The sequence below is a fragment of the Trachurus trachurus genome (assembly GCF_905171665.1).
Source record: "Trachurus trachurus genome assembly, chromosome: 24".
Taxonomy (NCBI): Eukaryota; Metazoa; Chordata; class Actinopteri; order Carangiformes; family Carangidae; genus Trachurus; species Trachurus trachurus.
The window spans coordinates 8,390,464-8,418,426 of record NC_139910.1 but is presented as its reverse complement, the minus strand read 5'-3'; the positions used below and the strand labels follow the sequence as shown (position 1 = coordinate 8,418,426).

At 40.7% G+C, this 27,963-nt stretch overlaps 2 protein-coding genes across 7 annotated transcripts in view; one reads left to right on the top strand and one right to left on the bottom strand.

Annotated features, from left to right (window-relative positions):
* Positions 1 to 5,318: 5,318 nt before the first annotated feature.
* Positions 5,319 to 7,398, bottom strand: LOC311007363 (toll-like receptor 5; the record flags this gene model as incomplete). The annotated part of the gene is made up of 2 exons (XM_084000505.1): positions 7,290 to 7,398; positions 5,319 to 7,199 (listed from the first exon to the last, which is right to left on the bottom strand). The coding sequence occupies exons 1-2, from the start codon at positions 7,335 to 7,337 to the stop codon at positions 5,319 to 5,321; spliced, it is 1,929 nt and encodes a 642-aa protein (XP_083856631.1). The 5' UTR covers positions 7,338 to 7,398.
* Positions 7,399 to 10,580: 3,182 nt separating this feature from the next.
* dtnba (dystrobrevin, beta a) overlaps positions 10,581 to 27,963 on the top strand; it is a 46,466-nt gene continuing 29,083 nt past the window's right edge. For 5 of the 6 annotated variants that reach the window (XM_084001321.1, XM_084001322.1, XM_084001320.1 and 2 more), the window contains exons 1-6: positions 16,143 to 16,310; positions 18,388 to 18,438; positions 24,237 to 24,349; positions 24,561 to 24,641; positions 24,735 to 24,948; positions 26,226 to 26,311. In XM_084001321.1, the coding sequence (XP_083857447.1) occupies positions 24,238 to 24,349; positions 24,561 to 24,641; positions 24,735 to 24,948; positions 26,226 to 26,311 (493 nt within the window). In that variant the 5' untranslated portion in view covers positions 16,143 to 16,310; positions 18,388 to 18,438; position 24,237. Of the gene's footprint in view, positions 10,908 to 16,142; positions 16,311 to 18,387; positions 18,439 to 24,236; positions 24,350 to 24,560; positions 24,642 to 24,734; positions 24,949 to 26,225; positions 26,312 to 27,963 lie in introns of those variants that run through there. The other variant, XM_084001318.1, reaches the window with a different exon arrangement.

Sequence of the window (27,963 nt, the reverse complement as noted above, 5' to 3'; positions counted from 1 at the left end):
TGATCTTCATAGACGGATCTAGTCAAAAATAAAGTGGCCAAGATAGATTTAGAACAGTAATGATGGTAATTATTGGCACTCATTTGCTTTTCCTGAAGGAAGATTGAGATTAGACTTGATGATTAGTCGGAAGAAGACCATGAAAAGTAGATCTTTTCACCATTAAGTTACCATTTATATCACCGGTGAGACCGATTGAACCATTATTTGACGACTCACTCAAGTCACACAAAGTAGGCTACTGTATAAGAAAATCCAGAGCCAGTGGAGGAAACATCTGTCTCTTTGCCTTACATTGTTTCTCTGCCATGACTTCAGTTTTATTTTTAAGCATCAAGACGCCTGTTTTTCTTTTTTTTTTTATTATTGTCATCGCCTGAGGAGGAAGTTCTTGCTCACGGCCTCAGATTTGAGAATGAATATCATGGGACATCGTCCATGGATTACAGCTCAATAACTATGAATATAACATAATAAATGTTTTAAAATGATGATGGTGATAGAAAGATTCACTTTATTAGGAACTCCTGTGAAATCTAATGCAACCTCAGCCACCTTTACAAAGATAATAACGTTTGGTTTTTAGTATTGTTTCAACTATATGTTTATTATTGAGGCTGTAGTTTGAGGCAATATTGAACTGGATTCTGTCGTATTAAGATGGTTTCCAAACATGAAGGGGGAAGATTATGAGCAACAACTTTAACATGCTGCAGCTCAGCTCACCACCACCACTCACTGGTCATCATACCTACATACAGTATATTTGCAGTAACTGAACAGCTGAGAGTGTATATGAAGTAAAGTTAATATTATTTAACTCATACAGTGGCGAGAAAAAGCATATGAACCCTGGAAGGATCTGGTTTTCTGCTCTGAATGGCCATAAAAACATGAAGCGACCCTTTGGACAAACTCTTTTGGACCATTGTCCTACAGAAGTCGTGGTTCACCTCAGATATATTCTTCAAAGACTAATTAACACCAACATGCAGTATAACACCGGAGGGGTTCACTTCCTGTTTTTTTGGCCACTACTAATAAGTGCAGACCTGGTCATAAACAGGTCATTTAAACCGAGGAGGGTTGACTGAGTGGAGGTGAAGGCTGCCAGACTGGCCTGGTGTGTTTCAGTGTCACCGGGTTCTTCACTTCCTGGAGGTTAAGGGGAGCAGACAGCGGGGGCGAAGCCTGACTAATTATCACTGTATTATTGATGCCACAGATCCTGTTGCAGCTGAACCCCCCCTCACCTCACCCCTGCTAAGTGTGAGTGCACAAGGACAGGACAGACCTTTAACTTAAAGGGATAGTTCACCCAAAATTCAAATTGCACTCATTATCTACTCACCCTCATGTCGACTAAGGGCTGGGAGAAGTTTCAGAGTCCTCCGTGGCTTCTCTGAGTTACAGGGGGTCTCGGCGTAGCAGTGCATGTCCATATAACGGTTGCAAATGGATACCAACTGTCTTCGTAACAAAAAGACACACCAAAAACATCCAAATACCTCCATGCTGCTCGTATGTAATGTCCGTCTTGTATTGAAGCCCCAAAATGCGAAATTGTTCCGACGAAGTTGGATGAACCAGGAAGAGGAGCTTCCGCTACAAACAAGCTTGAAATATAGACTTATTTAACAATTTCGCATTTCGGGGCTTCAATACAAGACGGACATTACATATGAGCAGCATGGAGGTATTTGGATGTTTTTTGGTGTGTCTTTTTGTTACGAAGACAATTGGTATCCATTTGCAACCGTTATATGGACATGCACTGCTACGCCGAGACCCCCCCGTAACTCAGAGAAGCCACGGAGGACTCTGAAACTTCTCCCAGCCCTTAGTCGACATGAGGGGGAGTAGATAATGAGTGCAATTTGAATTATGGGTGAACTATCCTTTTAACATATAGCAGTTTTCTTCTTTCTTTCTTTTTTTATTGTAAATTCAACATGACATCGTCCCTATGTGTGTACAAAACATTTCATGACACAAACATCAAACCACACTGCTATTTTTATTGCATTTTAAATTAATCTATCTTCTTAAAATGTCAAAAAATGTCTGTCAGAACTTCCCTGGAGCCTAAAATATTGTTTTGTTCGATTATCTGTCCACAACCCAAAGATTTTCAGTTTACACAGAAGAACAAGAGGGAGAAAATCCTCACATTTGAGAAGCTGGAACCAGTTAATTAATATTTGACATTTTTTGCCTTTTTCCAGATGGTTGCAAGCAAATACTATGTTGGCTCATATTACCAAAACGATGATGTCAGTAATACAAACTGAATGAGTGGGGAGGGTTAAAAATACCAAACGCAAAAACACTTGTTGTGGTATATAAAAAAGAAATTAGCATCAGATGCTGTTTTGAGTGAATCTAAAGTCTGTGTTAACCTACTTCCTCCTCGGTCTTGGCGCTGTGAGGATTTTATATGTTTAGTCATCAGTGCCTGGGTACATAATTGGCCCAGTTATTAAAAAAAAAAGAAAAAGACTTGAAATACTCCAAGGCTTCTTCCAGATTTTCCTGTTTGTGCTGTATAATAGAAACATGCAACTATACCTTTAATGTGATATAAGATTCATTGCTGCTGGACGGGGTTATGCTGTATAGCTACGCATTGGAGGAGGAAGACAATAAGAGAAGGACACATTTCAGGGTGCTACTGATCAGTTACAGACTTAAAATGGTGACATTAAAGCAAAAATTAATGTCTACGATACCGAAAAACAGCTCCTTTAATTGTTTTAATGAGTATATATATTGTTCATTTGTACTGTGTCGCTCGCCTCCACTGCCTCAGAAGATAATTATGTGAGTCATAAAACGTTTTTGTCATATTACTCAGTAAGAAGAAATATCCATGTGTTGTTTCTCATCTGTGTCAGGGCTGTAAAATATTGTACAAATGTGCGTGAATGTGAATGTGAATGTATGTGTGTGTATGTGTGTGTGTGAAGGCTGTGGGGGTGGGGAGGAGGGATGATGCTGATGATGGGATGGGATGGGGGGTGGTTGGTTGGAGAGATGGGTGCAGGAATCCAAAGACAATCAGGAAGTGACTGTGTGGAGGATCCTGTTTCCATGGAAACCTGCGATTGAAGTGGGTGTTGGGGATGGGGATGGGGATGGGGGATGTGTAGGGGGGGGGTATCTCTATATGTATGTATATAATATAACATGGTGGGCCAGTCGGGGCTGAGCTTATGATGTCTGGCTGGAAAAAAAAAGAGAAAAAATCCAATAAAGACACTGTCACAGACGCCTGCTGCTGCTCGACCAATCATGTTTAATTCTCACCACCAATCAATAGATGAAGTGTGTGACTGTGTGTGAGAGATTGTGATAAGATGAGCCATGATATTCGATGCTCATTAACCTAATTAAAGCAGAAGTTGTTCTAATTGGGGGGGTGCACATCACATCCAATTGATTTTTGATAAATCACAATAAAATATGCCACAACAAATCAACAAATAAGCAGCTGGAAACAATTCAGTATCTCAAATAGTATTTCAAAAATACATAGTCTTTTTTGTCATAATTTTCCCTATTATTTCTTATCTTATTTTGAAAAGATGTTTCCTACTTCCTTTTGTGAATGTGTCGTCCTAATTAGTTAGTAGGGCAACCACCATATCCCCTCCCCAAAAAAACAAATGTGGGGCAAAGACAAATTTTGTTTATAGGCTGTGCTCTGATTGGTTGGTCAGTCAGTAGTTTTTTAGCTCAAGTCTGATTGGTTGATTGATTTGTAACTATATTTTGATTAGCTGGTTGGTTTTGAGCTGAACTCTGATTGGTTATTTGGGAATTGGGAAAGAGAGCAGCTTTTTTTGGGGGGTGAAACCATCATTGGAGAATAATACACAGTATTACCAAGCTGAGCTCTTACAGTAGCTGAATTGTAACACTGAATCCTGCTTTTATTACAGTACATTGGTACCGTTGACCTCTTTCCCTACTTCTCTCCCCTCGGCTCTTATCAGACCTATTTACCCCCGATTTCTTTTTTTTTTTTATTAAAGCGCCCTTCAGCCTTAATCCTTTCCTATAACTGTTATGAACTCCTGGTGTAATATCTTAACCATGCAGCTTCACTGTTCCTCTGTTATGCAACTGAGTGGTGCATTGCTGCACACTGATCCCAGCTGGGGGGAGATTGGTTGGTTTTGTTTTAGAGTGAGCTACACTATTAAAAAAGCAGCTTCAAAGCACAGAAATCAAGACTTTCTAACTGGTGAGTGGCTGCCCTCTGCTGTTATAGGAGGAGAAAACAAAACAAAGGTCATTATGCTCATATTTATCTGTGGTTGTAGTGGGTGTGAGGTGCTTTAACGCAGCCGTGTAACATGATACTTACTACAAGATAACCAGTCTGTTTTGGTGCGGTTAGGTCAGTTTAGTTTATCCCTGTGTTCTTTTTTGTGCTGCAAAAGTTTAATATTAACTAGTTACAGGCCAAAGAGAGTGAAAACACCATTCACTCTTATGTAACTTCAGACACAGTGTCAGATTAATACTTTTCTGTAAATCCATGATCCCAGTGTAGTGAATAAATGCATGTGCACTGGTAGCTATACAACAAAAAGCTCAATTCTGTGTCAATGTCAGCAAACTGTTTGGGACATAGCCACTTGAAATGAATTGATGGCTCACAAGAGTAATTTTTTTCTTGGATTGGTTCATTTGAAGGATTTTTTTTGGGGGGGGGAGAAAGTCTCCCACTCCTCCCAGCATGTACTGGGATCCTGGACTGGTTTCCAAAGTTTTATGAAGCCAGAAGCCAATGGATTGTTCTGGAGCTCCACCTGCTGGTGATATAATGAACACACATGCACACACAAACCTGGGAACTCACAGTTTAATGTTTAACAGTTTTGTATTTAAAAGACTTAGAAAATGTGTTGTTTTTTTTAACATCAGGAAATAAGTCCGAGGCAGACACACGTCCATTATTGTGCTTTAAAATGCTAAAAAAAAAAGATAAAAGCTCAGTTATATCTTTAGTCAGTGTCATTATAGTATCAGTGTGTCAAGTGGTGTCCTAGTATTTGACACCTATAAATAACAGACAATGCAAATTTCAAAATATGATTTTATTAACAGCACACACACTTTACAGGACGATTTCTTTTTATGATTTCTTATTTCTGTCAGTTTCAAGAGAAGGTAAGTGAGGTAAGGTGTAAGTGCACTACTCAAATCAACAATACATGGCACAAGTGCTTTGATTAATACTGATTAGTTATGTATAATTTGCTTGCTGTAAGTCTTGAGATGAAGCCAGTATTTCCTGACTTTGAATGGTTTTACTGCTGTAGGACCTGAGCAGAGTAGTTTAACAGTGGAACCTGATAGAAATCTGAGGGAAATTCACATTTGAGCTTCTCAGCAGGACTCGAGAAGGTCACGTTGGTCTTGTTCAGCCAGGTAAGAAAACTCTTAAGGTTTGCATCGCAGCGGAATCGGTTCTTGTCTAGGTTAAGGACTCCGAGAGAGTGGAAAGCAGCGGGGTCGGGGGAGCCTAGGAAGTTGTTGGAGAGGTCAAGCACTTTTAGACTTTTGGGTAATATATCAGGCTGCAGATACGTCAAGGCATTGGACGAGAGGTCCATTCGAACCAAAGAGGTGAGGCCCTTGAAAATGCCTTGTGGTAGAGTCCGTAGAAGGTTAAAGCTCAAGTTGAGACTTATCAAATGTCTGAGATTGTCAAACAGATTCAGACATTTGCCTTGAGACCAAATAGACTGCAGGGAGCTGCTGTGGAGATCCAGGACTCTGAGATTCTGTGGGACAGTCTCTTGGCTCATGCAAAACCTGATTGTGTTTCCTCCGTAGAAGAGATTCTGGAGACGTTTCAGCCGATTTAAAAAAGTGTAAATGTCTGCTAAGTCTATTAATCTGTTGTCCTGAATGTTCAGATGCATGACATTCCCAGCAAATAAAGTTATATCCCTCACTGACGAGGGCGTCAACTTATTGTCGTCCAACAGGAGATAATCTAAGCGGGGTAAAAGTGCAAGGGAACGTAACTCTCGCAGAGAGTTTCCTGTCAGATATAATGATCTCAGGTTGGGAAGTCCACCGAATGAGTGAAAACCCAGTGCACCGATGTGATTGTAGGACAAGTCCAACACTGTAAGGTTTGTCAGAGATGTAAAAGTGTAAGAATAGATTTCCCCAAGCAGGTTGTATGACAGGTTGAGCATTTTTAAATGACCCTGAAGACCTTCAAAGGCATTTCTGTGTATCTGATTCAGTCTGTTTTGGGAAATGTCAATGATCTCGACTTCTTTCAGTGGACTGAAAACCCCCTGTTGCAGTCCAAATATCTTGTTTTTAGACAGATCCAAAATGCGAACTGAACTGTTTTTTAAGCCACCAAATGTGCTGTGGTCTGGATCGTCAAGATTGTTGAATGAAAATCCTTTACCCATATGTCCTGAAAGTTTGAGATGGGAGACCTTTGTCCCTTCAATAGCTCTGAAAAATTGTTTCACTCTACCTACGCTAAACCCATTTTGGGACAGGTCGAGTGTCTGGAAGGACATTCCTCTAAAGGGGTTTCCACACTTCTGCCAGTCAAAAGCTTTTTTTGACATGGCATTAAGATGGATGGAGTTCAAGTTTAGGAAATCAAAGTGCTTTCCTTGGAAACCGATCAGATCTGATTCACAAATTTGTTCAATTCTGTTCAGCTTTAGATTCACATTCGTCAGATTAGTCATGTTTGCAAAGAACATTGAAGGCCGGAGTCTCTTTATCTTGTTACCAAAAAGGTTTAGAGTCTCTAAAGAGGACAGTGGCTGCAGAAAATCATCTGTCAGTATGGATTCTTGAAGCGAACAGTAGTCAAGATGGAGCTGCTGCAAACTGGACAGACCTGCGAAGGCTCGAGGCTCCAGCTGGAGGCCGAGGTTGAAGCCGAGAATCAGCCTCCTCAGACGGCTTTGTCTGCTGAAGGCGTTGTCTCTGATCACAAGAAGTGGCACAAGCTGCCGGCCCAGGTCGAGCTCCTGCAGCCGCTCGAGGCCCGACAGGGAGGTGGAGTTAATCTCACCGATGCGGTTCATCTCCAGGTACAGGTGGGTGATGTTAGGGGGCAGATCATCAGGTACCGACACGAGGTTCTTGAAGGCGCAGCTGGCTACAGAGCCGATGATGAGGCATGATGGGAAACATCCGGGCACCTGCAAGTGGAAAAATTGGTACTGTTGTTGCAGTAAAAACATGTCAAGATGTTAATTTACACTGATACCGTGCTGTATATGTTTACTTACCTGTAGAAAAACACAGATGGCAACCACCTGAAGAGACAGTTTTCCCATCCTGACACCGCTCGAAGAAATCTGTTAAATGTTCTTCAAGTGATTCAGTCCAGTGTTCTTCGAGGACTGTGGAGATTTCTGATGGCAGTGCTTTTATCTGTGGATAGTTGCATCACTTGGGTAGCATTGATCCTGCAGCACAAATACTGTATGACGCTTACCGTGGTTTCCCCTTTTTTTGTTGTTGCAGAATCCAGATTTACATGAGGAAGGGAAGTACCCACTGTCATTGTTGCTAAGAGCTGTTTGTTCAGTTGTTGTGTACTGTGGTTACTGTAGGTCGATACGTTTATTTGCACAGTTGGCAAGTTTTACAATGCACTTTGAAGCCAACAGTGTTAAATAGATAAAAAAAACTATCAAATGTTAAGAAATGCCAAATGGATTGCAGTGAAGGATTATTATTTATTGTCAAATAAAGTTTGGTTGATTTTTGCAGATTTTACTGGTAACTAAGGGAATTTACTTAAAAAAAAAATTCTAAACATGTTGGCATTATAGATAACTACCTACACTTGTTTGTTGTTTTGTTTCCAGGTAATTTGTTCTGACACAATATGACTAAATGCAGATTTAAACATTCTGTACTGAAAATACAGTATTTGTACATTTGTACATATTTGTGGGAAGCTGTTTTAGTCACAAGGTCTGGTTTCCTTTTGCATACATAAATGAGTTTTTTTTGCCCTACAATTTCCTCTTTCAGAAATCGGATTTTCCAGATTATTTCATAATCTGTTGAATGACTAAACATGTTGCAGATGGTCCGTCCACTGAGTTTGGTGCGGTGAGGTGCCACAGGAGATACGATATGGGGTTATTTCTGAGACCTCAATAAAATCCAGTTTAAGTACTATTAAATTTCAATCAACTGACCAATTAATGTCAAGAGAGGATAGTCTACTCTGTGCAAAATGCAATTAATGTTTAATTTTCACTGTAAATCTGACTAAGACTCAGCGAAGTATAGGAGTGTGTGGTGCATGCATGGAGTGTAATCACACCGGCCTGGTGAATTTCACAACCTCTGGAGAATGAAGGCTTGTCAAACACAGTACGGAGAGGAAGAGAGGCTGAGGATGACTGACACTGTGCCAGTAGCGTGACAGCTTATCTTGCTCAGGGTGAGAATTGTTGGATGGGTCTTTGTAAATAATTAAAGAGAGTGGTCTAGACCTGCTCTGCATGAAAAATGCCCTGAGGGAACTTGTGTTATAATTTGGCTCTGTATGAATAAAATTGACTCGACTATCCGAGTGAGAACTATAAGTTACTTTGCATTATTATACTTAGACAAACTACGGTAGTCAGCAGGGCAATGTAACTGTATTTATTTAGACCAATTAGCATTTAAGTGCTTGTTATGCTTCTTTAAATCCTATCACATTTCAAATACTTGACAATGTAAATATTAACTGTAAAACTAAAAAAAAGATTAGTCAGGGATTCACTGATCAATGTATCAGCTTGCAAAAAAAAAAGACACCCAATTCATTTAATTTTATTCTAAAGAAAGGTCAGCACAAGGTCAACATTTGTTGTGGGGAAGTCAATCACATGAACATCTACAGAAAGACGAACCAGTTACAGAGACTCAAAACAAATCTAAAAGCACTAGTATCGACTACAAAGGCACTCGGAATGACTAAAAGAGACATGATAGGACTATGAGGGGACTCAGAATGACGACAGAGAGCTAAAAAGCGACTTCAAAGAGACTTGGAATGACAACAAAGGTAGGCTACTTGAAACAACTAAATGGGGACTTGGAAAGAGACAGCAAAGACTCACCACAAATAGATGGAGCGACTACAAATAGACTTGGGACGAATACAAAGGGACTTGGAACGACTGCAAAGGTTCATACGAAGAGACAGAACGACTACAAAGAGACACAAAAGGACTGCAAAGAATGTCAGAGTCACTACAGATAGACAGAACGACTAGAAAGAAACTTTGAACGACTACAAAGAAGTTTGGAACGACTACAAAGAGTCCTACGAAGGGACATAACAATGTCAAAGAGACACGACAGGGCTACCAAAAGGGACTTGGAGCGACAACAAAGACATTCAGAAAGACTACAAAAACACAAACGACAACAACTAAGAGAAAAAATGATGATAATCAATCATACTCAAAACTCAAAAAAAGGAACAAATGACTACAAAAACTCCAGAGACTCAAAATGACCACAAATAGGCTTGCAGGGACTCATGCTGCGTTCAAGACAACTTGGAAGTCGGGAAAAAAACGAGCTCCGAGTTGTAAAAAATGAATTGAACGGCGTCAAACTCGGAAATTACAGGTCGGAAACTCGGGTATCATATCAGAGCTCCGACTTTCCGACTTGACGTCACGTCGACAACATCAAAACATGGCAACCCTCACCTTAAACGGTTAGAATTCAGACATTTTAAGCTCTGTGTTGAGGTTTGAATGCATATTTTTTTGTAGCCTATTATTGCAGTAGCCTATATGAAATACGTTTATTTAGCTGTGATTGTTGTATGGTGTGAAATTGTGGTCCTCGTACAGTATGTGACGGAAATAACGTTTTAACTGTTTTCAAGGCTATAACATTATATGTGCACTCATCTGTGGCGTATCCTCTCCTCCAAAATAAACAATTTACTGCTGCATTTATTTTTCGTATTCAGCTATGAGCCACAATATGTCAAACTTCCTTCAGGTAGCCTATCCATGTTTTTTTTCTTCCGAGTTCCTGCAGCGTGAACGCAATGATGTCGGAAGTCGGAAATTTCCGAGTTGGAAATTACGACCTCCGAGTTGTGGCAGCATCAGTTCTGTTTACTCTTTTTCTGTCCCTTTGTTTCTGTTTTGATTTTCTTTGTTATCACTTTGCATCCTTGCAGTTTGCTAAAAGAGGGAAAAACAGGTGTCCTTGGGTCTGGGGTGTCCTTTTCCTGTGTAGTAAATGAAGGGGGGGCTTTTTCTCCTCCTGTCTGCCCCGGGGCTCCTTGAAATCACGATCCGTCCGTGCGGTGGCTTGAGGGGCAATCCGTAACTTTAGAAGACAAACCTGAACCAGTTTTCGTTCCTGTGTGTGAAATAATCACGCTGGATATTAAATAGCCTAAGTTGGCCGCCAAAGAAGTAGAAAATGAAGTGAGTAGACTTACTATTTGCTGCTGTGTGTGTGCCACTGTAGTGTCGGTCGGGGGGTGAGGTGAGGTGGGGAGTGGGACGGACCGACGAGCCGAGTGTGTGTGACTTCTTTCAAAAATAGTTTGCACTTCATCACAGCAGCAGCAGCGGCGTGGTGGTGGTGGCGGCGGAGTGTGTAGTAGTGGAGGGTGTGAGGCATGGTTTCTCTACGGAAATAAATAACGGGACCGCGAGGGGGAAAGGACGGAGGACACTATCTGAACCGAAGAAGGAGCCACGAAACACGGCGAAAAGAAGAGGAAGCGGATATATTTGAATAGAGAGAGAGAGGGGGCGAAGAGACGGCTGAAGTGAAGTCGCCAAGTCGGTGCCGCACGTTTCAGTGTTGATGTTGGTATTTTGGCCACGAAAAGGCTAGCCTACCTGCCGAAAATAGTCCCGGTGAGCAGACTAAACTAACTAACTAACTAAGTTAACGTCTTACCTTACTAACGAGACAAACCTTTAAAACAAAAAGCGGGAAGTTCAAGTTTTACTGCGACTTTCAATGTCAACAAAACTACGTTACCAGCGGTTGAGTTTGAGAGATTTTCAAGTACCACACATTCATTCGGAGGAGGAGGAGGAGGGGGGACAAGGTGAACACAGTAGGGAGTTAAACTTTTTTCTTGCAATATGGCCGCTCAGATGTCACCGAGCTTCCTCAGAAGGAGGCAGAACTTGAAATGAAGTAGCTTTGACTATTTTATTTATTTATTTTTAATCTAGGGAAGAGTAGACTGTCGAAATATTACACGTAAAGAAAAAATGTCCTTACGTGTGTGCGTGTGTTGCTTGTCCCTCCCAGCGTCGTCGAGTCAGAAGTCAAACCCACTTTTCAAATCCTAACGTTAACTGCCATTGGTGTTGGAACGTTGGTCCTGTATCTATGGTGACGACCGTTGGTCCGTTGGAAAATAGTGCAATTGTACGTTTTCTTACGTTATCGTCCTATTTTTCACCAAACTTTTACGTGATTTCTAAAAAGTATCGTCAAATGTGAAACTCGGCTACCTTTTATGTTAATGGTTCGCTTCAGGTTTAGTGTATGTACAATGTACACTACAAATTGCAACAGGCTGAATGGAAACAGATGTAGCAAGAATGCCAGGATAAAGATGGCATTGTTGGGGGCTAATACATCCTTTAACCTGTCCAGTTGGGAGCAATGACATCAAAAATGTTAAATTTACTGATCCTCAGCCATCCTGTAAATCACATCAGTAGGCCTAGCTAGCTACCTGTCAGAAGTTGATGTGGGAGGCCTCCAAAGCATTTTCAGGGCTCAGCATGACCCACTTCCCCAAAACCAAAATTGGTTTTTTAAACTCATAAAGTGCTGATAATAGTGTAAACAGGATGCTCTTCTGTGGACTGTATAGTTTTTTTTGGGAGATGATTCCTGCAAGAAAACTGAAAACACCAGCACAATTTAGGAGTTGATTATTTTGTTGATAAATTGTTATTTGGTTATTCAAATCATCCGTAAAGGGCATTTAAAGCATCTTGTATGCATCTAATGTCATGCTGTAGCTAATGTCTGTACAGCTGTTTGTATAGGCTAAACTGATATAGGCCTATCTATAATAAGCTTGGCAAGTTTGTTGTGTGCTAGACCTTTTATAGCTTTTTAATCTCTGTATCCCAACTAAAGTTGTCTGTTATCTCTGTTATTTTAACAGACCACCAGTGAAGCAGCTTTTAAAAATTGAATCCAGATGCAGATAAAGCTAAAACTTGAAGGTAAAAGTCAAGTTCTTTAACAAACAAAGCAAGCGTGATAGAAACAGAGGAGAGTGCAAATCTAAATCCAGGAGCAAAACCACATTTGGTGCTTTTTAAAATTTTATTTGTGTATCTAGGCAGGTTGTAGACTTTTCCAAACTGTTGCTCCCAATGGAGGAAGCTAAAAAAAAAGGGGGATGATGACAGAAAGAGAGGGGGAGAGAGAAAGAGAGAGAGATCACAGCAACTGATGAGACGTCCTTAGTAACTGTACTTTAATTGAGCAAGTGGGCGATTTGTTTACATTTTAAATGGGGCAGAATGAGAGGGGGAAACATGAATTAACCATCCCACTTTTCCTGGCAAACGCCCTGCTGCCTGTGATAACCAGGTATTATAAATGGCTTTACTCTTTCACCTATGCGACTATATTACCTGCAGGCATTTCTGCACTGTTACTTCATAACATTTAGTCTAAGTGTCTCCATATGGAAAAAAAAGAAAGAAAAGATTTTAATGGTTGTTGATTTATAGTGGTGGTGAATTGTGTTACCGTCTCCAGTGAGGGTGGGGGAGATAATAGCTGCGAGGGTGAAACCTATGATTAGAAGCAGTCATTCCCATCCAGCCTCTAGTTCATGTAATTTTTTGCGAGAATTAAATTATAGTGAAATTTAAGTATTCCTCATTTTGCGTGTAGGAGCAGTTGTGTGGCCCTCCACCACTTCTGACGACCTCAGAGCCCTCTACTCATTTAGAGTTAATTCTCAAATATAGCTTTGCAGAATTGCAGTAAAGTACAGAGTAAAGAAATGAAAGGTTAGTTATCTTTCAGCAAAAGAACCGCTTGTTTTTTGTGTGTGTCATCGCTTAGTTTGTATAACAGCTTGTTTTGAAAGCCTGCAATGGCTTACTAAGGTCATCGATACCGTGCTGGCCCTTCAGCCTGCCCATTGATCTGCAATGGAGCTGGGTGACTAAATCTGTGGGAATCCAGGATTACTGCTGCTGGGCTCCTGCTTCACAAGAATAATAGGCCTGTTTTTTTTTGTTTTTTTAAATGACTGGCTCAAGGGCAAAGAAATGGACTAAAGCTATTAATTTAAAGTTTATGGATTAGATGATGATTTAGAGGGTTGTTGTGAAGAGTCTTTGACTTTCAGCTATACTCAAATCTTTCATGTGTTTGACATTGAACTTGCAGCTCACATATTTCAAGGTGTCGAGCGATCAAACTTGTATTTCTTGAAGACACACTAGACACAACTTTCACTTCCTTTGTTTTTCTCTTTCACCCTCTTCCTGTCTCTTTCCTTCCGGCTTCTTGTTGAGATTAGATTTCTACGTCTTCATTTCTCTCTCTGTAGTTCTTCATATCTTGGTATTGAAAACCTTTTGTTCCCACTGTGTTTCTGTATGTCTGTCTGTCTGTGTCTGCATTGCTCTGCTGCTTTTCATTTCCTCCTTTATTTCTTTGCAACCAGCATGACCACTTGACAGTTCTCTGAGCAGCATACCACCATCACCACCAAGAAGATTATACCAGTCCCGGTTTCAGCTTCAGTTGCAGTCCCAAGTCTAGGGGTTTGTGTAGATATATGATTAGGAGTCTGATAATATAGTTTCTTATACGTTTGTGCTGCAGGAAACCAGCTCTGTGTTACTGTAAAACAAAGCAGGGGACTGTGCGATGGGGGCATGTTGCTTCAGGCTTCAGTGAGTCTATGAAACACGATCCGAATGCAGGTTTAACCTTCAGGTTTCGTTGGTTGAAAGCTTATCTGATGCAAAATCACTTTCAAAATACAATCACAGTTGTTACCTCTATGTAAAAGTCACTAATGCAGATATTGTTTTGTCATTTTTCACCACAGTTGCAAAAATAAACAGAGGTTAGGTGCCCATGGTACAACATAAACATCCAGGAATGTGGCCTTGCACATGTATTTGATTGGGCAACGCAATGCTTTATTGGACGACTTCACATTGCACCAAACATTGAGCTTTCCAGTGTAAATATGTTGGCTATTGATTTTAGGTTTGGGGGAATTTAGGAACAGTATCGCCATCGCATAGTTTGTCCACCTGAGAGCAGAGATAAGGTGAAGTAGTCCTTATCTTGGTGGTGTCGTGTCAGAAATGTTTAAAAATTTTGTCCACACATTGTAATGTAGAGATTGGTTAAACTCTTAAATATTGATTTTTATTGGTCATGTACCAGTAAAAAGGGTCAGGGAGTCCAGATTTAGTAACTAGTTCATGAGTTTGAAGGCTCGGAAGAAACCAGCGGTGGTTTGTGTTATTCTGAGACTGAGATTTTACAACTCCTTTCTGTGTATCGGTGAGCTGCAAATCAAATCAGGGAAGATTTTCCCAACAAAATCCCTCAAAATCAGCAACTTTAGTTCAGTTCTTGGACTGACAGTTACGGTTTGAGTGTGTATTTTATCGTCTAAATCCTCCGTCTCCATCATATCGCCACCTCAGACTATACGCTATAACTTCTGGACCGGTGCTCCAAACGCCCTCGGCATGCTCGCTGTCCGTCTTAAATGTGTAACCGGATACGAGTTGCTTCTGTTTTTACCTGCCCGGTGACAGGCGGGGTCGGGCCGGGTCAGCCGGGTTGTCTCTGTGGCAGCTCCGGGATCAGGGGTCAGGAGAGAGAGAGGGTGACACTGGAGAGGCCTTCAGCTCAACATGATTGTAGTTGGTACAGTCGCTGGTGTTTCTCTGTGCTAAAGAGGCTCTGAGAGGGATTTGTGTTGAGCTAGATTTTTTTTAATATGTGGGTGCTGTTTTTTTTTTTTTACAGGGCCACTTGGTATTTGTGTTTTCAGTTTACTGGCTGTACACTTGACCTCTTTAAAGCTAAAAAAGAGTCACAATATATCTGTGCCACCTGTGTTCTCATCTATTAAAGAGACCCAGAGGAGTTTGCTTTTGGTTTATAAAAGAGTCTCATATTAATGTGGATGAATCTATGTTACCCACTTGTTAATGGGTCCATTTTCGATAAATATATCATTTTGTCTTTATAGTCATTTATTTAGTGGTCGACTCGCCCAGCATTTCCTAGTTTCCTGGTTTCCTGAATGCTGCTAGTTTTGTTTAGTAATTTGACAGAAATTTAAGACAAATGCCAAATGTCCACCTACTCGGATGTAAGTATGTTTCTGTTTTGGTTCGTTCAAACAGAGGAAGCTTTTTGATGAAGTTATACTGGGCCAGATAAAGAGAGTGCCCTACACCCTTACCTTTTCCATATACTGTATGTAGTGGTTCATTTATTCAAAACGTAACTTGCACATTCAGAAAATTGTCATTTTTTTCAGGCCTATCTTCATGCAAATCTCTGTTTATTAATCAGGATCCAATGATATGTAGATTGGCGTCACACCAACTACTAATACTGACTGCTTCTTCTAAATGACATTTGTACACGATTGAAGAGGAATATTGGAACAATTGTGGTTGAAGATGTCTAATTTTTCAGTTTTTTGTGATATATGAAATTACACTTTGTCACAGCCAGCTCCACAAAAAGCACCACCATCCACATTTTTGTCTATTTCCTGAAATGTTTTTTTTTTTTTTTTTTTTAAATGTTTCTCTCTCTAAAAGTCTCTGCAGATGGATAGTGTCCTGCTGCCACTGAGCCTCATCTGCTTCATGTGTTACAGTAAAGTGTCATTTAGAAGATAGATGGAGCTCGAAGGTATTTCAGCAAAGAGTCAGAGTCTAAAGTTGTCTACTGTATATATATCATTTATAACACACACACACACACACACACACACACACACTGGTCGGGTCCTGTCAGGGCCGACAGTGAGCGTACAGAGCAGCTGCATGTGGTCATGTGGCATGAACGGTGCGTGGTGTGGTAAACACCCTCTTACCCCTCTTTAGTGCCCCCTCGCCTGGCTGACGCCCGTTCCCTATCACTGTCGTCCTGCTCTCCGTCGTCTTCTTCGTCTTCGTTATCTTTTTCTTCTTCTTCTGTCCCACTCGTGAACGTTTAGTGTGTGGATTCACCCTCCAATCACAGCGTTGAGGCCGGGATCTGTGATTTATTTTGTAAGTGTTGGTCAGAAATCAAAGTGTTGCATGTTTTAGATGGAGAGCAACTGTTTCCTATCTGGACAGGTGTTTTTCAGTGTGTGTGTGTGAGTGAGAAAGTGTGAGAGTGATGTTAGTAGGAGAGGAGATAGTGTGTGTGTTTGCTTTCAGAACCATTTGCAGTGTGTGTGTGTGTGTGGCTGTTTGTGCACAGGTGCGCTGGTTGGGTGGTCTGCAGTGATGTATCACCCCTTTTTACACACATGTGTATATATATCACACAGTTACACAACATCCTGCAGTGAAAAGAGAGAGAAAAAGTAAATGTTGATGAGACTGAACATCATAATATTTGCCTAATGCAGTCACGCATGGTTTCTTGAGTACAAACTGTGTATGTGTGTGTGTGTAGGATGTATGAATAACATCGAAGGCTCACACTGCTTTTGAATATCTGTCATAATGTCATACTTAGTCTGTGGAATATGAGGTGTGCAACACAAAGTGACAGAGTGACAGTGTTGAATAGTGCGATTAACATCACACGTGGCGTTTGTGGCCGGTAACAGGATGCAGAAGAGAACATCTCATGTAAACAAGTAGGTGGTAAATCAGGTTAGCAAGAGGTTTTTTTACACTGATAGCACTCAGTCAGTATTATGATTGGCACTGCTGTGAAATGAGTAGTGTCACTTTTAGTACTTGAAGTCTATCTAAATGCTGATACTTTTTGCATAATTTTGAGTATTTCTACGCTGTGGTACTGACTGTGTGGTGTCTCTCTTTGTTTGCGACACCTGCTGATGGGATGTAGCTGCCTCGAAGCTCAGGACGTACGGAGTCAGATCGGTCTCAAAATGAATAAATGCACACAGAAGGATTCACAAATGTATTGATCGTATGTATGTACATTGTCTTCTTGTGATTATCATTTTGATGGAAATTGCAAATTATCGGAGCAAAGTGGATTCAAATTTAAAACAAGAATATTTGTTGATTTGTTTTACATTTATATACAAGGACGAATATTTTTCTTATTTACATATAAATCCAAAAAATACATCTGTGAATCCCTCTTTTTATTTAATTTTAAGTGTGTTCAGACTCAATAAGTGTGACCTCTGTTCATATCTAGCTCAATATTGTGCAATCAGATACATTTATTGACTCCAGCTCTGTGCACTTCATGCACAGACATATACAAACACATATTTCACACCTCTGAGGCCAGAGTTGGACTTTTTGCTGTGAGAATGTTTCCGCCTCTGCTGCCTGTCAGGAGCGCTCGCTGAGCTCGATCCTAACGACATGTCGGTGTGTAAACTCATTATAATTGTTATGTCTTGTTTGAGGAGAATTAACTCGGCTCTTGGCGGCGGTTCAGCTCGGCGCTGTCTTTTCTAATATTTGTCAGCTAAACATTGAATAAAGGAGCGGGGTGTCGGCGTCTACAAACAGTTGAGTGAATATACTGTACTGTTTGTTGAGAATCATAATAAAAAACATGATTGTGTTGACTCACATTCAAGTTTAATGACCTTAAATGGTCTGTTAAGTAGCTACTTGACGTCAAGAGTTTTTTGTTTTATCTCTGACAGCTGATTAAAAGACAAACAGCTAAAGGAGCGTAAATGACAGTGAAACCGTGAATCCATTAGTTAGTTTATTTGTCATATACAGTAAAAAGTACGGTGTACAGTCAATGCAATGAAATGTAGTCTGCCCTGGCTCTCTCTCAACCCTTAAAAAATAAAAACCAATGACAAAGTAAAACAGGCAATATACAATAAAAAGCACCAATAAATAGATCCATCAAGTTATGATTGAGGAATTAGTAAAATAAAACAGATAAAATTGGAGAATCGGAAGTAAATCCAGGTGATCTACAGTCAGATTATATTAGATTATTTAATTTATATCATAATTAAAGGGAAAAGTAGTGCACAGAGCTGTAGGAAGAGTGTGTGTCTGTGTGTGTGTGCATGTGTGTGTGTGTCCTCTACTGTATCTAAAGAGCCTTTGACGTTTTTGTCTTTACACTGAAAAGACTTTTCAATCTGCCTTTCTCTTCTTCTCCCTGTGTCTCTCTGCTTAGACATCCATTGTTGAGGCTCCTCTGTCCTGTGTGACCCCCTGACACAGAGAGGTATGACCACACACACACACACACACACACACACACACACACACACACACACACACACACACACACACACACACACACACACACACACACACACACACACACATGTAAATACACACCCAGTTTCGATGCAGTAGCAGCCCTTTTCAGTACAGTGAAGCCAGAAGCCTGCGGAGCATCTCTAGGTTCAGAGTGTGTGTGTGTTTTCGGAGCAGCATGTGTTGTTTGTATGTTTGTTTCCGTAAAGCTCAGCAAATGTCAGCCACAATAAAACACCATGGTGCAACGGCAGCGTGCACCGCCACCCACACAAACTGTGAACACACACACACACAGAGTCAGCTGTATGTACTGTACCTCTCTCTGTACCTCTACTTCCTCCTCCCTTTTTCTTTTTTCCTCTCCCCTCCTGTTGCTTTGCTTCCCCCCCCCTGCAGCAAAAAAAAAAAGACTTGGAGCAGCCGAGCACAGAGAGAGAACGTCCTCTGTCAGTCACCACTTTTTTATTTCCACGGCCTCATGATTCAGGAACAGGAGTTTATTTTATGACACAGCTCTTTATGTAATTATCACCTCAGCGTGAAATCCATTGTGTGTGTTTTTTTTGGTGTTTTTTTTAACTTCTGGGACACCAATCACTCTGAAAGCAGCGTGGTCGTAAAGCAAAACATTTTAATACCCACTCAAATAAGAATATGATATCACGAGTTTGTGTTTTAATAGCAGCAGCAACAGCAACAGTTTGGGCGGTGCAGACGGAAAGACAACTATCGGTAGGAGGGATTGTCGAAAAAAATTGGTTTAAACTAAAAATAACCTTGATCCCTGAACTTTTCATCAGGTCGCAGTGTTAATGAGTCCAATAATTATGATCAGATAACAACGAAACTCATTTTATTCCCATTAACCTCCGGCTGTAGAGATAATTAGCAAATATATAAGTATAACTAAGCTCATGTTAAATGTTATACCTGTTGAACATCTGCATATGAGCTCCACCATTGTCCTCGTGTTACCTTTTTGATGTTAGCATTGGCTGCTACTGCGTCAGACAAGCAAAATCTTTTATTATCAGTCATTGTTTATCTCAGTTCAGTGACTAATCTAACTCTGTAGCTTCAACTGTTTGATGATGTGGTTAGTTTATGCTTTTAACCCCATGAAATTGTGTCTTTAATTGAAGTTTATTTGAGCGAACGTGATTTAGAGCTAATTGAACACGTGACTGACATAAAAACAATTCTGATAGTCCAATAATTGTTATAATGTCCTGGTTTCAGCTTCTTATATGTGAATATATTATCCTTTTCTTCTATATGATGGTAAACTTAATACAAATGAATGAAAAAAAAGATTTTTGATGGTATATAGACAAAAGGATTGAGGGATTAGGGAGGAAATAATGAGATAAATTAATAATAAAGATAATTTTGGCCTCTAATGACATCGCATGTCTAACAAAGTGCATGTCCATCAGCTCACAAGTGTTCAGCTAACATTTCCTGGGATCCTGCTGCAGGTTGATTCAGGGACGTCGGGTGAAAGTTTGTTTGATTTGGACGTAAAAAAAAATTTCCTGTGACCAACCTTCGTTCGTACTCCGGCCCAGTGATTGGGTAAAAACACAGCAGCCAAGCCGAGCTGAGCAGTTCCCACCCCTCTGACACATTTGGGGGAAGGGTAATTGCGGGAAGGGTAATTATATCAACGATAGCTTAAAGCCCTCAGAGTTAAAATAAGAAGCAAACCTCACACTGCAAATGTTCCTCCGTGTCAGCTATAAGCAGACAGACAGACAGACAGACAGACAGACAGGGTGTAGTTATCACCAAGGACAGGCTGGAAATAACAATTTACTCACCGCGGGAGAGCGGAGTTGTAACTGATGAGCAAGTGGAGGCAGTCGTGTGTCTTTTTTTGGCTCGTGTCACTTCCACTCTGAGCAGCTCTTCATAACGAGCCTCAATGAATCCGTTCAGCGACCGACTTCCTCCACATCCACAAATCACAAACTGTCTGATGACATCGCCTCGGGGTTTTATTGAATCCTGCACTGCATTTTTCCACATTTTATCTGACGCTTTACCAGCTGAATAATCAATTAAAGGAGAAAATAGACTGTGCAGCACTCGAGATGTTTTTTTTCCAAAGCACTTAATCATAATTTGCCTCTCATTCATTCTCACACTCACCAGTAGTGGTTGTGCACTGCTGCGTACGGTGCAAACTGACAGGCAGGAGGAGGAGCCGGGGATCGAACCGACAACCCTGTGATTAGTGGGCGACCTGAGCCGCAGCCGCCCGGAAACACATAAATACAAGTTGGAAGGAACATAAACTTAATTTGTTCAGCACCAGCAAATAAAACAATGGGCCCAAAAGCTCAATCAGAGCTGCAAACATCATTTCTTAAAGTTACAGAAGTTAGAGGACAGCTGCAGCTCGTTCATGAGTCTCCTGACATATGACATAACTGTGAGGTCCAGTTTGTCCTCAAACAAGTTTGATATTTTCATCTACAACTTTGCAGCATGAGCGGAGCAACATGAGAAGTACATGTGTTGTCTAGTGCTGATTTACTTCTGATTTAAAGAGGAACTATACAAGACTTTGACCTCAACTACGCTACATTTTTACCTTAATTAAACAGTTTTGGAGTAATTGTGATGGTTTAAATGGATAAATGACTTGTAACTTGTCACAGGGAGAATGGAGGCTCTCTGCCTTCCTCGTAGCGTCTCAGCTAAAAACCAACCTTGTAAGATCAGAGCCGCCGACCCGGTGTCCGAGCTCTCGTCTCTGCGCCACCGCTGCACAAATGCGCCCATAACCCGTAATCTCTTGTTTATGACAGATAAGACTACACAAATATACATCGTAACATGGTATACAATATATAACATTATCTACACATTGCTTTCTTTTTGGCTTTGTTGAAAACATATGCACATGGCCGGGAGGAGGGTTAGCAACACAGAGGAAAAGCGACATAGCTCCTGTGTTTTTTTTAACTAAAACACATCTTGCTGGTCGCACTGTGTGAAAGTCTTTGCTGGGTTCGGACCGGGTTCTCTGCTACACTTTGTGTCATCTTTAGAGCAGGTGCACATGATGCATTCTCCAGTTTAACTCCGATTAAGATGTATACATGCAGAAGAACATCGTTTTTCAATCTGGGTGTCTGAGTCGGATAAGGGAACTCTGATATTAATCTGACTAACGCGCTTACATGCCATTCAGTTTTACTGTTTGTCCATTAGAGAAAAAAAAAATCTTTGTTATGTTCATTCGGTTTGTGGTTTTAATCTTGTTTATGTCGTTTTTCTCCATGCAACACTGTAGGACTGACTGACAGGGGCTTGTGAGAAGAAAGTTTTTGTCCTTATTGTAGATATTTATTTTTATTTCATTGTATTTACTTTGGCCAAGAGTTAACTGCAGTGCTGCACTGAAGATATTTTGAATAATAAAAGTAATTTACTGTTAAACAGGGCAATGTTGAACCAGCTGAAATCCGTATTTGTCACAAGAGTTTCATCCAAATCTTAAGGACCATTAAAAGAAATAGATATGCGTTTATGTAAACATGAGGAGAATCCGCCAATTAACAGGTGATTAGATGTAAAGATCTCTAGATAATATCAGTATTTGCCCCAAAAATTCCCATATTGATCATTAGGCCCAAGTGAAGATCAGTCGCTGTGTGTTGGAGTGTGAGTGAGTGAAAAATGGCAAAGAAGCAGCTGTTTAACGATGTAAGTGAATGTGTGTGTCCATGTGTGTGTCTGTGTGAGTGTGTGAAAGTGAGGAGTCCTTTTGTCTGGATGAAGCGTGAAGTCTCCTGGGAAGCTTTCAAATCCCCTCTGGAATGTGTGTGTGTGTGTGTGTGTGCGTGCGTGCAGGGGGTTGGTTGGCTTGTCACCACATTTTATACAAGGAATGCAAATATTTGTGTGTGTGTGTGTGTGTGTGTGTGTGTGTGTGTGTGTGTGTGTGTGTGTGTGTGTGTGTGTGTGTGTGTGTGTGTGTGTGTGTGTGTGTGTGTGTGTGTGTGTGTGTGTGTGTGTGTGTGTGTGTGTGTGTGTGTGTGTGTGTGTGTGTGTGTGTGTGTGTGTGTGTGTGTGTGTGTGTGTTTCAGCTTCGTGGTGTAGTATAACTGTTGCCATGGTGACTGATGTCCTCTGGTGTTTTTCTGTGTCACCTGTGACAGCGGTGGCGGTGGTCGACGGTCGGGCGGCTACGGCGAACAACTCTCCTGATTCTCTCCGTCTTTCTCTTCTTGTCTAAATGCCAGAACACGGCGGTTCAGATTTCATCAGCTGCTCTCATCATTAATGTGTTTATTTACTCGGCACTCAGCTCATCCTCTAGTGGCCACGAATCTGACGCCCCCCAACCGTGTGTGTGGGTGTGTCGGCATGCGTACAGTTAGTAGACCCACCTGTGTGTATAAATAAATGTTGTGTTACTATGGTCTGTATTTTCCATCCATTGGGGATCCAGTTCAGTTCACTTTGTCCCCAAAGGGCAGTTTGGGTTGCAGCTCATTGGATCACATAGAAAAAAAAAGCATTCAAACATAAACGTAGAAACACAAAATGACATAGAAAAACACATCAGTATAAAAAGCTAATGTGCACAGACAAAGATGGTGTAATAAATATAAGAAATAAGGCACTGGATAAGATTAAAATAAAAAAAATAAGATAAAAATCAAGGAACGAAGAAAGATTAACTGAAAATTTGAGTCGCTTGTTGATTAAATCACAGTCTATTAGAAACACAGAGGTCGTTTCAAGAGCAGTTTCACTTTGTTGAACATTTTTATCCTCCGAGGACCGAAACGAAAAACGTGCTGAGTCGACACTTACTGTAATGTTGGCGAACATGCAATCCCAAACTGCACATGGGAGAAACTACGCCTCTGATAGGAACTGCAGATAAACAGTAGATTTAAGCAACACACCAGACGTGTGACAGATTTATTAGATACGATGCAGAAATAACAAGCTGTGGGTAATTTACTTAATTAGGGCGGCACAGTTAATTGCAATGTAACTGAAGTCATAGTATGTTTTTTTTTTTTTTGTAAAGGTCAAGTGTGAGTGTTAACGTGTTGATACAGACACGTCTGGGCCAACAAATCATATAGTCAGGATGTAAAGGAACATGTTTGTTTGGTACAAGAAGTGAAACAAAAATGACCATTCACACTTAAAATGCAGGTTACAATATTTGCCCATATAAACACAATATTATGTTTAATTTACTATTACATATAACTAAGAAGATAAACAGCATTTCCCACAAATCGCAAAGTGGGACATTTTATTTGACAAAAAATTTGATTAATAATAGATAAAATGTCAGTTGATTATTTATATATCCACTTTTAACAGGTGTGCTGTAGTGTGCATATTGTTTTGCCTGTTTGTTTTTTTATTTTCAGTTTCCAAGTTGGGTGGAGGGAGGGACGTTAAATGATTTTGGACGAATGATGTACCAAGTTCAAAAATCAATAAAGATATGTGCTAAAAATAAATAAAACAACTGTCATATGTTCCATTTGAAATAATAATTGTAGTAGAAGTCGATCATAGGACAAATCTGATAATCAGGTTTGACCTTTCTAGGTCACAGTGAACATTGTTTGATACATCAATATCTATTTATTTTAGCTGCCAAAGACAGTTTTGTTATCTCATGAAGTCTATAAAGTGAAAAAAGGTTTCCTACCTCCGTCAAAGACTAAAACACACAACCCTGCTGTGTGTTGATGTGTTGTGTTGTGCTATTTGCAGGATGGTGATGGAGGAGAGGGGTCAAAGAGACAGAGGGAGGGGGGCTCCGACCACCGCAGCAGCGGCAGGAGGAGGAGGAGGAGGAGATGGGAGGCAGATCTTCATCGAGCTCGGTGAGTGACGTTTAAACTCAACGTAAACTTTATAGAGAGAGACTGTACATGTCAGGAAGAAGAAGAGGAGCTTTGTGTGTTTGAGATTCAGATTTCAATAATTACGCTGGAAAATGACCTTTATTCTCTGTTCTGGTAAATATAAATCACTTCATCTACGTCCTCTCTGAAGAAAAGTAAGAATAACCTGAGTGTCGTCGTCTTTCCACAGCGGAGCAGAACCTGGACGCCATTTGTCTGTCTACATATCGAACAGCCTGCAAGCTCAGATACATCCAGAAGAGATGCAACTGTGAGTTCAGATACTGTTCGACTGTTTAAAACCTCGGTGCACGCTGCTGTTTTTACCGACTTCACTCCTCTCTTTCTCTCTCTTTCCTTCCAGTGCATCTGATCGACATATACAACGTGATCGAGGCGGTGCGGGACGCCGGTCTGAACGCCGTGGAGCTGAACGCCGGGATCTCTGTGACCAGGCTGGAAAACCTGGTGTCGTCGCTGTTCAACCAGCTCAGCAAACGGCTGCCCACCACGCACACCATCAACCCGCAGGAGAGCACCGTCCTGCTGGTCGAGTTCATACTGGCGGCCGTCGACAGGTAAATTACATTAGCAGAGAAATTTAATCGCAATTGTATCACGTGTCTGTTTCACATGGTGGTTTAATCTGTTTGCAAAAAATACAGGTAAATACAAAGAGATGTTAATGTTAATGACATTTTTATCATCTGGCTAATTTCCTCCATGTTTCTCGTGTTGCCCCTGCAAAGCTCAGCACTGACAGGGTTAATTGCAATGAACTAAATTAATATTAAGAAATAAAAAAGGATTAATAAATAAAAGTGCACCGACACATGGCACCTTGCCAATAGAGGGCGCCAAGGTGCTGAGCCAGGCAAGTTAAAATGTGTTTTTTAATTGCAACGTCATGCTGAATGTCTTGTCCTACTCCTCTGTGAACATCAGACTTGTATCATCAAAATAAAGTGCAGAAAAACGCATTTGGATTGAGAGATGTAAAAGTATAGCGTATTTATCCCCCCCCTCACGGAGCGGTGCGGGTGTCTGACAATTGTACTGGTAGAGCTGAAAAAGACAGCCAACACAAAAAACGCTTTTTCTCTTTTGGGGCTAAACTAACCTGTATTCAACCACCAATTTCTCAAGACTGGAACAAGATAGAAACACAGTTTTTTTTTTGCTGGAAAGTAGAGACTCTCTTCTTTAATTTTAAGGGATTGAATATATGGTGGGTCTAAGAAAATCAGTCAAAAAGCTGTAAAATGCCTGGCAAGCTGGAGGTAGCTGCTGTGAGAATGGCTGGCAGTCAAAGAGTTAAAATAGGGAGACTGAGGGTAATGTCCAGAAAAACAAACTTGCGAAAATAGTTAATTTTTCATCTTTTTTCATTCCTTACCAATATGACACTGAACTGTTCCACTGTTCCAATGCTCCTCACATAAAGTTTACGTGGTCTACTTTAAGTGAAAATATGTTATATTTTATTATGTCATATGTAATTTAAGCTTGGCAAATACAAAAACAGACATCCTCCTTTCATTTAAATACACTAGTAGTGTGATATCTTAGGACATGTTCCCCCCTGAGAGAAAGATGCACCAGCCACCGCTGCTGCAGACTCATTCATAACATCAGGCACAGCTGGCACAGCTGGCGCCTTTGTTAATTATTCAGATCTTCTGATGCAACACTGATGCAACTGTTTCACTGACCTTGTGCACTTTTTCTGACAACGAGGAGCTGCAGCCTGACAGATCTCTAAAAAAAATGTGGTGTTTTATTTTGAAACCTGTATTTTTTTTTCTTTACACTGTGGGTTTTTAAAGTGTGTTTGATGTGTTTGTGTGTTTTCCAGCGACCCAGACAGCAGACTGACGGTGCTGTCTGTGAAGGCGATGCTGGCCATGCTGTGTGGAGGGAAACTGGTAGATAAACTCCGCTGTGAGTAGCACATTGACTTTCAGAAATAGGACCAGATGTTAAAGTGACATCATTGAACAAACCAGTATTAAACAGAAACAGTTTCACAACCAAACAGAAGCATCTCAGAAGTATCTCTGCACCTCTTAATAAATCACAAACCTCTGTGTTATTTGCCATAAACACCTCTGCAGCAGCAGCAGCAGCACCGTGCCGTTCAAAGCAGCAGCGTGTCAGCAGCCAAATGTTTATCACTGTGATCACGGAGTCTGGTTGCAGATTGAAATGAGGAATTTAATCCACACGCTCTTCTAACGAGAACCATGGTGTATTATGTTAAAGTGGAACATAAGTAATTTAATCCCAGTAAAGCTCTGTTGCCTTTTTTGTTCTTGGTGCTCGTTGTCTTTCTTATATTGTTCATTAAGCTACTTGATATTGGTGGCCCATTGAAATGTAAGATAAAAGCATATATCGTATCATAGAAAGACAGAGAACATTCATTCATACAGTATATGCAACAGTTTGCTTTGCACATGGTCACTTCAACACCCGCTAACAATAGCAACATATTGCACAGCCCTTGCAGCCAACATGTACGTTATGTAACAGCTATTTCCAGCTTTTACACACTAGTCTGAGTTTGTTTTGTATGTGAATATATTTCAGTTAATGAACTTTTCTTCTATATTTTGAAGTACTGAAGAGTTTCTTTATTAATTCCTGCAGGAAACTGTGATGTTGTAATTCTCCACATTCTCAACATATCCTGCCATATTCAATATGTAAACAGTATATACTCCTCATCTGTGAATGTAAACTTCAGTATACGTACACATATAATGTATAGAACATGTTATATATGTGCCACCTTGTGGAAAACGTACGTCGGTGCTGCTGTTTGCTCATGTTGCTTCACCTGCTCTTGTGTGAATCATGTTGTAGTGACATCGATCAGTTCACACAGTCACAATGTGGAGGATAATGTTAAAGGGATACTTCACCCAAAATCGTTAATTCACCAATCATCTTCTCACCATCATGCCAAGGAAGGGTTCGGAGAACTTTCTGAGTCACCAAAACGCTTTAGGAGTTCCAGGGGGGTCCGGCTGGCAACAGATTTTCATATAATGGCAGCAGATAGAGTTCACTTTTGAATCGTCCAAAACACACACTATGAAACATCCAGATACCTCCATACTGCTCGTCTGTACTGACCCAAGTGTCCTGAAGCCGCCACATGGAAAAGTTGTTCAGAATAAATGAATGTGATCTCTGTTTTTAGCCTTGTTGTAGCAGTAGCTCCCAGTGGCTGCATGAGATTTGCTGCGAGATGCTCGTTCATCGTTGTAAACCATTGGATGTAGGATGTAAACACAGAAACATCAACAGAGCCACTGGGAGCTACTGCTACAACAAGGCTAAAAACAGAGATCAAATTCATTTCTTCTGAACAACTTTTTCATGTGGCGGCTTCAGGACACTTGGGTCAGTACTGACGAGCAGTATGGAGGTATCTGGATGTTTCATAGTGTGTGTTCTGGACGATTCAAAAGTGAGCTCTATCCGCCGCCATTATATGAAAATCTGTTGCGAGCCAAAAGCGTTTTAATGACTCTGAAAGTTCTCCAAACCCTTCCTTGGCATGACGGTGAGTAGAAAATTGGTGAATT